We start from the raw sequence: 12,795 nt of genomic DNA, 5'->3' as shown, positions 1-12,795 counted from the left end.
TGGCCTTGCTGCCCGCAGCCCTACAGGACGCTCTCCTGGGGGAGGAGACACCTCTTCCTCCTGAGGCCGCTGAGCTGCCCACCCAGGGCCGCCCCACACGTCCTGCGCGGGGTGGAGGCTCATCTGAGCTCCCCCTCCCTGACTCACTGAGGGGACTCCTGTGTTAGCGGCAGCCGACTGCAGACGGTGGCCCGGCACATTGAAAATCTTTGGGCCAAAAAAAAAAAAAAAAAAAAAAAGGGGGACTTCCCTGGCAGTCCAGTGGTTAAGAATGCGAGCTCCCACTGCAGGCAACACGGGTTCGGGTTTGATCCCTGGTCGGGGAACTAAGATCCTACATGCCACGCAGTGTGGCCAAAAATAAATAAATAAAACAAAATCTTTGGGGGTCACGTGAGGTCTCGTTCTGGGTGAAGAAACCAGACATCTCGTGGGCCTGGCTCTGAAGCACTGCAAAGGCCAAAGTGGTCCCACAAGGCAGCATTGTCAAACCGTTTCATCGGATCTGATCCAGCTGTGGACCAATTCCACTTGATACAAAATAAAAGGCAGAGAAAGGGCAACAAGTTCACAACAGAAAGTGGATATTCTACAGGACAACCGGCCCAGGCTTTCCAACAAGTCAACGCAACTAAAGAAAAAAAAAAAAAAAAGGAGAAGGAGAGAAGATTACTGTCGTATTACAGATTAAAGAAATTTAAGAGACCTCACAACTAGGCATGACGTATGGAATTTATCTGTACCCTGTTTTGAAGGTGCCAGCTCTGAGAGACATTTTGGGACAAATGGGGAATCTGAATACAGTCTGGAGTTTAAAAGTAAGGAATTAATTTTTTTAGGAGTGATAATGGTACAGTGGGTAGATAGAAATGTCATTTATCAGTGATGCGTGCTGAAGTGTTTAGGTACAGACTTAAGTATCATGATGTGGGGAAATGTACTTTAAAATCTTCTCGCATGGGCTGCACACAATTGTCAGAATTCCCTGAATTTTACACTCGAGAGCTGTGCATTTTTTTACTTGTAAATTGTAGTTCAATTAAAAAACTTAACACATTCAAAAAAATAGATGAGGCAAATGTGGCATAACGTTATGAAAACCTAGGTGGGTAGGCACATGGGTTTCATCATACTATTCTCTCTACTATTCTCTATTATGACATTTTTTCATAATAAAAAGGAAAAGGGGAAGAAAGTTAGCTGGGCAAGGGCATTAGGGGTTGAGCTGGGGGGCCAAGCTGGGGATCCTGGGGCACATCCCCCCCTTGCCCTGGACACCCTTTCTTGGGCACAAAGAGTCATTTTATTTTATTATTTTTTTGGCCGCACCGTGAGGCTTGTGGGATCTTAGTTCTCTGACCAGGGATCAAACCCAGGCCCTCAGCAGTGAAAGTGCTGAGTCCTAACCACTGGACCGCCAGGGAAGGCCCCACAGTTTGCCTTTTGATACTGAGTTATTCCCCAAGGGGGTGCACCATTCCTGGGGGTACTACAATACCAGGTCGATGTGTGGAGGGGACACACATCCACACACAGCAAGCTCCTATTCCAACCACCTGCTCCAAAAATCCATTCAATATATTGTCCTTGGATAGAGGACGTATCAGATATTAAACTGATAAGAACAGATACTACACTCGATCTTAGCCGAAAGGCCGAGACGCGAGCAAAGAGTCATTTTAAACTACAGATACCCATGTGGTGTTACCCTGCTTTCCTGGGCCATGCTGTGCACCTGGGATCAAGGCCATTTTTGTAAAAATGAGAGAGAGAGAAAGAAAGAAACAGACAGGGAAGGAAGGAGAGGAGAGGAAACGAGAAGCACTTCGACACATCCAGGGCACCTACTACATGCCAGGGCATTTACAGTCACCTCGTTTAATCTCAACAACCTCCCAGATGCGGAAACTGAGTCCCAGCAGCAGAGCCCCTGGGTCGGGCTGGTCTGCCCAGCCCCAAACCCCGAGTCTTTCCTCTACCTCAACCTGGTGAGGAAGCGCCAGGCAGCCCTGCAGCCCTGACTTGGTAAATTGCATCTTATTTTAAGTGTACTCTGGGGCGCTCATTACACAAAAGCATCCTCTCGTGAATTCTGGGACTTAAAAAAAAAAAAGATATAAACTCCCTCGATTCACCTTTCGAGAAAATCTCAGCCTCCTTCCTATGCCAAGATACATGGCCGTGTGTGTTGGAAGCACGGAAGGCGGAGGCTCAGCCTCTGGGTCCCAGCGTTAGGTCGTGCTCATTAAGGACAGTAAGCGCTAATGTTTAACAAGTCAGCTGCCCTGAGCCTTGCCTGGTAACCTGGTAACGGCGTGACCCTGATGCTTGGGCTGACCTCAGGTGGATCCTGGAGACAGATGCCCTGTCCCTTCATGTCCTCCTGTGGCCATCCCCCCGCCTGTAGCCTTCCAGATAACCCTAACCGGGCCCATAGCTTTCCCTGAGCTTTCACTCCCTGCAGGCGGACTTGGTCTCTCTTGGCTGCACATGTACTGAAATGGAAGGTGAGCATGGTTCCTGAGTCAGGGACCTGGGTTGCTCAGTATTCTAGATTTTTCTGGGCTAGTGGCCGTGAACTTGAATTCTGCCTCCTCCAAAAGGACTGCAGATGCCAGCACTGGCCTTTATGAACTTCCTAACTCTGCACAAGTTACTTCGCCTCCTCGAGCCTTAGCTTCACCGTCTGTACAAAGGTGGCTCATCACTGGGATTAAATGAGGTAATGCCCAAAACGGGCTGAGCAAGATGCTTGGCACACTGCGACGGCTTCTTAAATGTTAGCTACTGATACGCCAAGGCCTTTAAGGGATTATCTTATTCAATATTCATAACGACCTTGTGAAGTAGGCATTACCACCCCAAGGCTACGTGTTCAATACCTAGCCCAGGATCACGCCATGATGGGGAGATCCTAGGAGAGTCACATTAGAATCCAGGTGGGATCCTGCCCTCTGCTCGAAAAGGTTCTCACCTGTAATTCTATGAATTAACTGAAACTGAGCCAGGCCAGGGGCCTCCTCGGTCCCCAGAGAGTGGGGATGCTAACCGGTGACAGAGGGACAGGGTGCGTCCCAACTCAAATACCTATTTCTGAAAATGAAATGCATCCCGACTAAAATTATACGGCCAGTTGTTGGGTGTGTGTGTGTGTGTGTGTGTGTGTGTGTGTGTGTGTAAGACACTTTCTTGACACGTTAACTGTCAGCGAACACCCCCCCTGTGCTTCTCTGAAGCCAATTCAGCAACAAGCAAGACTCCTTGCCCTTGGAGCTTGTGACTGTTTTCCAGACTAGTCAGTTTGAGCAAATGGGGAAGTTTGCTGGCCTCCCTTCCCCCAGAGTAAGACAGCCCGGATCTGGAGGGTTACAAACTAGATCCAACCAATATTCCCTCTTGACTTACTTGTTTATTTATCTAACATCACCTTGTTGCGCAAAAAGGCTTGGGTGGTCAGAAGTACAAAGACACTGGAGCTGGGATCAAGATAGAGAAAGGCAAGTGCTGGGATCTCCTAGACCGGCAGGGCCAGGCTGGGGACAGAACAGGAGGTGAGCCTGGTGGGCCTGGAGAGGCCATGCTCTCCCCGCAGGGGCAGCTGCTCCTGTTGCAGCGGGCTGCGGCCTCGAGGAAGAACACGCCCAAGGGCTGGCAGATCTGATTTCTCAAAGGATGGGAGAAATGCAAATTTTCTGATTTATAAATATCAGAAACTCAATTTTTTAGAAACTTCTGGTTCAACTCTCTGAGGTTAGAAGTCAGGTAGTGGTTTTCCATGGTGGGTTGGGGAATGACCGGGAGGGGACAACACAGGGATTGCCGGGAACATTCTGTCCTGATTTGGGCTGGTGACAAAGGTGTGTGCAGTTTGTGAACATCTCATGGAGCCACACACTTACGACTTGTGCCTTTCCTCTCAGATAAAAAGGTAAAAAAAACCCCACCAGCAGCATCAAAACAACTGCAGACTGGCTAAAGCATGTCAACAGCCTGGATCTGATCAGTGGGACACTGGTTACAACTTTTGAAACAAGACAGCAAAGGAAGTTAGGCAGTCGATGTAGAAGGGAAGGCCCTAGGGTCCCAGACTGATTCACATGAAGTCAGAAATCCAGTTAGAGCTTCCCAGTAGCCCAAGCAAAACAGGAAATAAGAATCATTGATATGATATGTCAGGCCCAGGAGGGAAAAAGATAAGATTCCCCAAAAAAACTTCCTGGGCACATGGGGCTAACAGAACACGTCCTGTGACATTTGTGTCACTGGGTGAGAAGGTCTTATTTAATGTCTCTGGCTCATTTTATGACTCTTGGCTTTGCTGCTCTGGGAAAAGCAGCTTCTTCTCCTCTGCTGAGCCTCCTCCTTGGCACAGAAGCCTCCCGGTCCTGCCCAGCCCTCCTACCCCTCGACTGGAATGTGAACAAACCTGCTGGTAAAACAAAAACACAACCAAGTGCTGCGGGCAGGAGAGGGGCCCGGCTGGCTGGCTGGCTGCGGGGAGCTCACCGTGCATGTCCATCATTCCCGGGGAGGAGCTGTTCTCCGGGGTGGTCACCTCTGAGCCACACTTCTCATCTTTGCCCTTTTTCTTGTTCTTGTTTTTCTGGAGGAGAAAAATGATGCAGAAACCGAGTCATCAAATTGTGTGTGTGTGTGTGTGCACACACGAGTGAGACCCAGGGAGCGAGATGAATATTTTATTCCGCTGACTCATCCTGGAGCCCCCAGGGCTCTGGAGGGCTCCACTGGCCCGCATTTGAACATGTCCCAGGAGAAGCCTCACCTGCTTTGGAATCAAGGAGCCCTGTGGAGGGGAGGCTTCCGGGGCTGCGCTGGGAGGCTGCGGGTAAGGCTGCCTTGCTTCTGGGGCCAGCCCCGCAGGTATGCAAACACGCTGGCTGGCGGGAATTTCCTCTGGGGAAAAGGCCATGGTCACCCTGCCCGAAGCAGGTACAGTACAGGGATGCCAGGTAAGGGATGGAAAAGACAGCTCACACATTTCCACCATCTTCAGGCCCCTGGGACTGCCTTCCTCAAAGACAGTCAGCTGACTTCCGGCCCGACACTGGGGACCAGGTGAGGAGGGAAAGCCCAGGGGAGGAGGGAAAGGTCAAGCGGATGCTTTTGTACATGGTTCCATTTTTTACGGATGGAATGGAAATGTGGAAACAACCTGTGTCCATTGGTAAAAGACTTGTTAAACACATTACAGTACATTCACTCAACGCAGTGGGATGTGACAATCACAGAGTCCAAGTACAAGCTCTTCCTGTACTAATATGGAAGGATCCGCAGAAATATTCACATATTAAAATATTTCAGTATCTCCAAGATGTATTAAAGAAAGGTGCAGAACACGTGAACAGGATGCTGCCACTGGTGGTAAAGGAAGAGCATAAATGAGCGTGTGTTTGTATTTTTGCGTGCACAAGCTCTCTGGAAGGATAAACAAATACTGGTTGTCTCCAAGGAAAAGAGCTGGATGGGGCTGGGGGTGTTCAGCCGGGATGGGAAGCAGATGTATAAAAAGATAAGACTGTAAAAAAAAAGTAACATTTGAAGAATATGCAAACCTATAGAAACAGAAAGTAGACTGGTGGTTTCCAGGATCTTGGGGAGGGTATGCGTTTTGTTTTCGGGGTAATGAAAATGTTCTGGAATTATAGCAGTGATGGTTGCACAACTGTAAATATACCAACACTGACTGGCACACTTTAAAAGAGTGAATTTTATGGCATGTGAATCGTTTTAGTTTTAAAAAAGAGTTTTAAAGTAACAACTGAATTTTGTAACGTGTTTTACCTATTTAAGAGAAGACAATTTTCAAGAGTTCTGAAGAAAAAAAAAAAATGATGTAACCACGTCATTACTGGGTGTTTGAAAACAAGAAAAGAGGGACTTCTGTTGGCGGTCAGGTAGTTAAGGCTCCACGCTTCCAATGCAGGGGACGTGGGTTTGATCCCTGGTCAGGGAACTAAGATCCCACATGCCGCGCGGCCAAAAATAAACCAACCAAAAACAAAAACATGGAAAGTTATCCCTTCCCACTGAAGATTACCGGCCACAACCATCAGAGATTCGGATCCAGCTATCCAGGGTGAGGCCCAGGAACCTGCATTTTGTTGAGAGACTCCCAGGGGATCTAAGGCTCAGCCAGGCGCGGGACCCACCACCCTAGAGGAAGGGGGGAGGAGTATTGTACATCTTGGCTCAGAGATGACAGCGAATTAGCATCCGAGCACTGTCTGCACAGCTGTGCTGAGCTAAATTCTTCCCATATGATATACTGCCTTTGCTCTGTTGCAGAAACCCCAGGAGCTGGATGTTACTGTTCTGCAGCACAAAAGAGGGAACTAACCCAGCAAGGTGGGGTCACCCGTCTGGCATCACAGGTTAATTGGGGGTAGTCTGTCCAAATCCAAATCTTGAGGTCTTTGCCCAGCCCCAGGCTGCCCTGTCCTTCCTGACAGCCCATATATTACATTCTCTCCTTCGTCACAATCCACTTGGCACTTCCCTGATGTCTGTTTCATGCTATTCTATAATTATCTTCCCCCAACAAGATTATAAATTCCTTGAGAGCAGGGACCACATCTTCTCAAACGCAACCGGCGTTTATACAACACCTAATGATGTGCAAGGCGCAGACGTGGGCAAGAGCCAGGAGCTGCCTTCGAGGAGGCTGGCTGCACTCTGCTCTCCCTCCGGAACGGCCGGCACCAAAGGCCAGGACAGTCTATGTCGGTGCCTCTGGGGAAAGCAGCCCTGGTGGCTCCACGAACCAGCCCAGGCGAGGACCAGAGGGGATGACAAGCCCCCACGTTCTCAGCCCAGCACCGACCCACCCAGGGGCTGCATGTGATCAAAGGGTCAACAATGGAGCCTCAGCCCTGCCAGGAGACCCACGACTCGTGGGGCAGGTCACTGGAGACTGTGGAGGGAGGCTTTATCCCGCGGTTCTTTTTTTATTCTTGGCCACGCCACACGGCAGGCAGGATCTTAGTTCCCTGACCAGGGATTGAACCCGTGCCCTCTGCAGTGGTACTGTGGAATCTTAACCACTGGACCGCCAGGGAAGTCTCTGCCCCGCTTTATGGCCCCTAGAAACCTACCAATCATGCCCACTGTCACGACTGGAGGCATGTGGTCAGTGTGAACTGAGCCATCCTTGCATGGTAGGGAAGGCACTCAGGCAGGACGAACAGCCCGTGCAAAGGCCTGTCAGTGGGACCATTCTGGATTTTGACTGGAAATGAGAGCAGCTGACCTGGGGGTCTTTGAGGGTAATTGGCCTGGGACCCACCAAGCTGAAACACTATCTGTGATGCGGGGCAGGTCTGTCATCAATGCCTCCCTGAGATCAAGCACAGCCACGAGGCCTTCCTCTAGCAGTCATAGTCGCCGCCCCTCCTGGAACCCTCCCCTGTCAATGGCCCCTGCTTCTCCGCACCAAACTTTCACGCTGGGGTCACCCTTCACCAGCAGCTCCAACCACCAGAAGGCTCTCCAAGAGGGGAGAGTATATGCTTTGGAGTCAAAAGACCTGACATTTGCTGTGTGACTCTGGGGAAACGGCTTTGCCTCTCTGAGCCTGTGTCTTCCCTTGTCCAGAGTGGATGAAGAGCTCACTCCACAAAGTAGTGCCTGGCAGATGGTCAGGTGCCAGGAATGACACCACAACGATGGGGGAGGTACCCGTCTGCAGGTACCGCCAAGCCCACCGCAAAGCCCTGGTGCCCAGGGCCTCAGGGAGAGGATAACTCTGCACTAAGCAGTGTGCCCACTGGCAAACCATGGGGCTATCAGCCCTGAAGAGGTGACTTACAGGGGACATTCCCCACCTCTCTGAGGGCCAAACTCTGGGGCTGGATGATGGGGGGAGGGGTAGACACAGGTTCAGCAGCCTCTCCAGCCCTAAGCTGGGTCCTTCTGCTGCCCAAGTGGCCTTGGCCCCACGGTCCCCGCATGGTGGGTGGCAGTGGACAGCCCCCTCTCCCTGTGATGGGAGGGAGTGTGGATGGACAGCCCCACCCCAGGGGACCGGCCCCACATACTCACATCGTCAACCTTTGGCTCCGTCACAGGGACCCACTTGTAGATTCGCAGGGATGTGTCACCCACAGTCACCCACTTCTTCTCCCTGCAGAGGATGAGGAAGAACCCATTACCAGGGGGCTTCGGGGGCAGGCTCTTGCTCACGCCGGCGGGGGGCACAGGCCGCACTCCCTTGGAGCAGCTGTGACGCAGTGACAGCTCCAGGCAGGGCTGAGAGAACATCTCCGGATCACACAGACGAGGGCTTGAATCCCAGCTCTGCCGCTCGCTGGCTGGGGGCCCCTGGGCAAGTCACTTCGCCAGCCTGAGCCTCAGTTTCCCCATCTGCTAGACCACATGGGGTCGTCAATCTCTCCAGGCTGCCGCGAGTGAGACAAAGCATGTCGCATGTCGACTGCTTCCTGTGCCTGGAAGAGTGCCTCGTGAGACCGGAGGGGAGGGCGGGGCTGCCACTGGGATGATTCCTCTGGATGGAGGGAATCAGCCCCGGGTTCCTCCAGCCTTCACCCCCCCAGAGCCGGCGAACTGGGCCACCCGAGACCCTCTGGGCAGCAGACAGGGCTTCAGACCAACAGGGCATTTCCTCCGTGGGGGTGGGAGGGTCTTCCCCAAGGGCACCCAGGGGCTCACCCTGCCCCCCTCACCCTGCACCCTGCCTCTGAGGTCGTGGGAAGGGAAGCAGGAGCTGACAGCATGAGTAACCACCCCAGGCTCTTCCGGGCAAACGCCAGTTAGATCAGCCCCGGGGAATGGAGAGCAGGGGGGAACCTGGATGCCCAGTGGCCTCGGCCCCAAGGGCAGTCCCCAGATGCTGAAACCGAGGGGCTGCGAGAGGGAAGCACAGCCCCGTCTGCGGGCAGCCACGGCCGGGAGGTTGCCTGCCCCGAGACCCTATACGTCGGTTCCGAGACAGGCTTCAGTTCCAGGGTCTCAGCTCCTAACGTCTGCACAGCTGCCCCCCATCCACCCCCAGCCGCATCTTAAACTCCTGGGGCACAGTGCCCAGGGGCCCCCAGCTGCCAAAGGCAGGTTGATGGTGAGAAGCAAATCACACGCCACGAGAAGGAAAGGGGGTGACTGCTTTCCACTAAGGGTAATGATGGTAATTACCACTCTCTCCTCCTACCTCTCTGCTTCGAGCATCGTCCTTCTCTAGCTATATCACCCCAGCCTCCCAACTTCGGTCCTCGACCTCTGGCAGCCTACGAGTCAGGTCCTGTCACCTCCTGCCCCTAGTACTAGGAGTGACAGCCAGAGGCCGCGTGCCTGTGGACACCACGGCTAAGGGAGAGCCCCCCTCAGCAGGAAAGCTGGGGTTTCAACCAGGGAGCTGGGCTCTGGAGTCCACGATTTGACGGGACAGCCAGACGTACACCTGCTGTAGGTGGCATAGCGGCCGGGAGCCCTCAGCAATGTTAGCGACACGGGGTCCACCAGAGCCGAGAATTACGTGTGGCTGTGGGCGCCTCGTCCAGCCTCCCCACCAAGACCTTGGCCTTGGGTCCTCTCCTCCATGGGCAAGTAGCCCTCCCAAGCTGGTGGGACACGTTACCGCCACCTGGCACCCCTTCACCACTGGGGGTTCCGGGTGCCCAAGCACACTCAAAACCAGCTGAGCCAAACCACGGACACTTCCATACCCCAAACTGTGCCTGCGCGGGTCCCAAAGCCCCCGGCTGGCGGAAGCGAGGGCCTGGCTTTTCCTTATTCTACTATGACCATTTCTAGTGCCTTCTGTGTGCTAAGCACTGCACACACTCTAATCATCCCATAACCTCTCGCGGCAGTACCTCTCACCTTTCCTGTTTGACAGATAAAGAAACTGAGGCAGGGGGAGGTGGAGTCATTCTCCCCAGAGCCGGTGTTCAAAGCTCCATGCCGCACTGCTTTTTGGAGGAACCTCCCCTGCCCCATCCCTGCCCCGTTTAGCCCTGAGAGAATTAAACAAAGTCAGGCACCTAAGTCACCACCCACCTGTCCCCAGCCTCTCAGAGGCAGGATGGACGATCCACAACCCCAGTCTTTCCCCACCTTCATGCTGAATAATCAGCAGGTGCCTGGAAGGGACAGAGACATTCCAAGAAACAACCTTGGTGACAAAGCAACAATCCTAATGGCCATTGTGCGCTGAGGGCTTCCGTGCCAAGCACTTTACTTACATGCCCTCTCTCCCGACAATTGCCAACAGACCTGTGAGAGGGAGACTACTGTCACCCCACTTTATAGATGGGGAAATGGGAGGCCCAGAGAAGTTATACCAGTAGCTCACGGTCACACAGCTAGTCAATGGCAGAACCAGGACTGGACACGGGCTCTGACCCCTGCTATTCTGTCTCCCATGAAAAACTACTAAGAAATGACTCCACAGAGCACATCGGTGACAGAAGCTGGACAAATCACCCAAATCCCATGCAAATGGCCAAAGGCACTCATTACTCACAAGCCCCTCAACTGGCTTCTTTTGGCCCGGGCCCCAGTAGGTCAGCAAATCCAAGGCTTGATAGTGTTAAAAAAAAAAAAAAAAGTAATTGACTTGCCATACACAGGACACCTCTCAGGGCAGAAAGTATGCCAGATCTGGGCTTCGCAGCCCACACCTGAGCCAAGAGGAATGTATCAAGTGGCAGGTAGCTTCCCAGAGAGGTTACAGGCCCTGCAGGTTCGGACCTGAACACAGCTAGGTTCTGGTGCCTCCCTTGGTCCGAGTTCCCAACTCATCCCAGGGATTAGAAACCGTTCTCCAGTTGCATTTCTAGGTGTGGGCATTGAGGGGCCATGGGACAGAGGGAAGAGCATTGAGAACCCGACCTCAGCCTGGTATCCGGCCAGCAGCCACCCAGGGAGACACAGGCCCCAGAGCTCAGGGGCGAGTCACTGAGTGAGTAGCCGGTACTTCGGAGACACATCCAGGGAGCGCCGGGTGTGTCATCAAGCCAGCGGCCTGGCAGCGCCGTGGGAAATGACACAGGGACTCCAGAGAGCAGCTGAGAGTTCCCACTACCACCTCCAAATCCATCACCCTAGACCACACAGCCCCCCAAGCCCAAAGGAAGGTATTAAGCTGTACTTAATTACATCCGCAGTGGCAAACAAGTAGCCAACGGGCGTGTTTTGTCTGGCCCGCACGGTACTTTTAAAAATTTGAATCAATTACCAGACTTAAAAAAAAAAAAAGGAAGCCAGACCCCACATTAAAATGCAGATTCCTGGCCACTCTCAAAAACACGTCCTGGCCACGAGGGGCCCACATGCCCCGAGGAGCACTGACTCTCTCCAGATGGGGCCCTGGGGCTCCCTCGGATCCCCCAGGTCTCGCCACCTGCAGGCACTGGGCTCGGATTCACCACAACCACCAGGCCGCAGCCCAACCTTGCCACGAAGCTGCCCTGGGCACGGCCTGAGCCCTCCTCCTGCCTTGCTGGCCCCTGGTAACCAGGCCAGGCTTAAGTGCCTCTCTCTTCCCCACCAGGCTTGGGCTCCTGGACAAAAGAAGCAAATGAGGTCCCAGCTGTAGGAATAGAGCCCCAAACGCTCCTCCCCAGCACAGGCTCCTGTGTAAACTGTGCGCACCCTTCTCCCCAGATTCTCTAGGCCGAGGGCAATTTCTAATGTTCCCCCAAGGTCAGGTCCAAGGAAGGGCTAGCCAGCCAGGGTGACCTGACTCCCTCAAAGAGGGCTCCGAACCCCTCACTTCCGATCCACTTCTCAGGGCTAGTCCTTGATGCCGTAGGAGGCCTGGCTACAGCTGGCCTCATCCTAACTAGGCCCAGGCCCGCTTGACCTGCCCTGTGCCTGGTAGAAGGGTGCCCCTGGAAGTACCAAGGTGAGGGTTTAGGCACAGTCAAACCTCCCCCTGCCCCCAGAGACAGGCGGGAAGTCTCGGGGAACAGGCCTCTCTGTCTTCACAAGCCACCGAGGGACCCTTCAGACCACGGATCCAGGGGTCCCAGGCCTAAGCCTACTTCGAGGCTCAAGGCTTTGCCTCCCGCCCAGGGACTCCCCCTGCCCTGCTTTTCTCCGCCCACACGGGGCCTCCTAACCCTGCCCCAGCTTCCCCAAAAGGAGCCCACCATTTCGTTCTTCCTTCTTGTTCTAGCTGCCTCTCACTCCACTAACCTGCCTTGCTAGGACACAGAAAGGAGAGGAGAAACGGCCGGCAGCTACCGACAGGGTGGCCACGGCTGGCTGCTGGCTTTTTCCAGGGCAGGGGAAGGGTAGGGCTGGCAGAAGGGGGAATTTTTAGGGGTCCCTGGGACTGAGGAGAAATACCACCCTAGGCTTACAGGCTAAGTGGTATGCCAGGCACCTCCATTCTGGATTTAAAAAAACAAAACAAAACAAAACAGGATGCAGAGTTAAATTGGAATTTCAGATAAATGACGAATAATTTTTTTAGTGTAAGTATGTCTCAATTAGTGCATGGGACATACTTACACTAAAAAAAAAAAAAGGAAGTATTTAAAAATATTATTTCTTTGTTTATCTGAAATTCAAATTTAACTGGGTGTCCCGTAATTTTATTTGCTAAATCTGGCAACCCAGTGTCCCAGCCAGTGGTGAAATGCACGGTTGGTGGCCACACAGTTAATAAACAACCCCAAACCACAAGGGCTGACTGGAAGACGCATTCTGAAGGCACAGCGAGGGTGAGATTTGGCTTCTCGGGGCTGGGGAAACCCAGGAAACAAGGCGAAGCCTTTTTTTTACTTAGAATGGGCAGGAGAAAAAGAAAAAGAAAGG

General features: G+C 52.9%; 1 protein-coding gene and 1 pseudogene across 2 annotated transcripts in view; both read right to left on the bottom strand.

Moving 5' to 3' along the window:
• BCL7A (BAF chromatin remodeling complex subunit BCL7A) overlaps window positions 1-12,795 on the bottom strand; it is a 31,675-nt gene that overhangs the window by 12,669 nt on the left and 6,211 nt on the right. For both annotated transcript variants that reach the window (XM_004276699.3, XM_004276700.3), the window contains 2 exons: window positions 8,059-8,140; window positions 4,507-4,603 (listed from right to left, as the gene is read on the bottom strand). In XM_004276699.3, coding sequence (XP_004276747.1) covers window positions 4,507-4,603; window positions 8,059-8,140 — 179 coding nt within the window. The remainder of the gene's footprint in view (window positions 1-4,506; window positions 4,604-8,058; window positions 8,141-12,795) is intronic.
• LOC117195402 (uncharacterized) lies at window positions 1,465-1,667 on the bottom strand (annotated as a pseudogene).

The sequence above is a fragment of the Orcinus orca genome, chromosome 15 (assembly GCF_937001465.1).
Source record: "Orcinus orca chromosome 15, mOrcOrc1.1, whole genome shotgun sequence".
Classification (NCBI taxonomy): Eukaryota; Metazoa; Chordata; class Mammalia; order Artiodactyla; family Delphinidae; genus Orcinus; species Orcinus orca.
The sequence above is the reverse complement of the archived record's forward strand: the minus strand, read 5'-3'. Positions and strand labels throughout refer to the sequence as shown.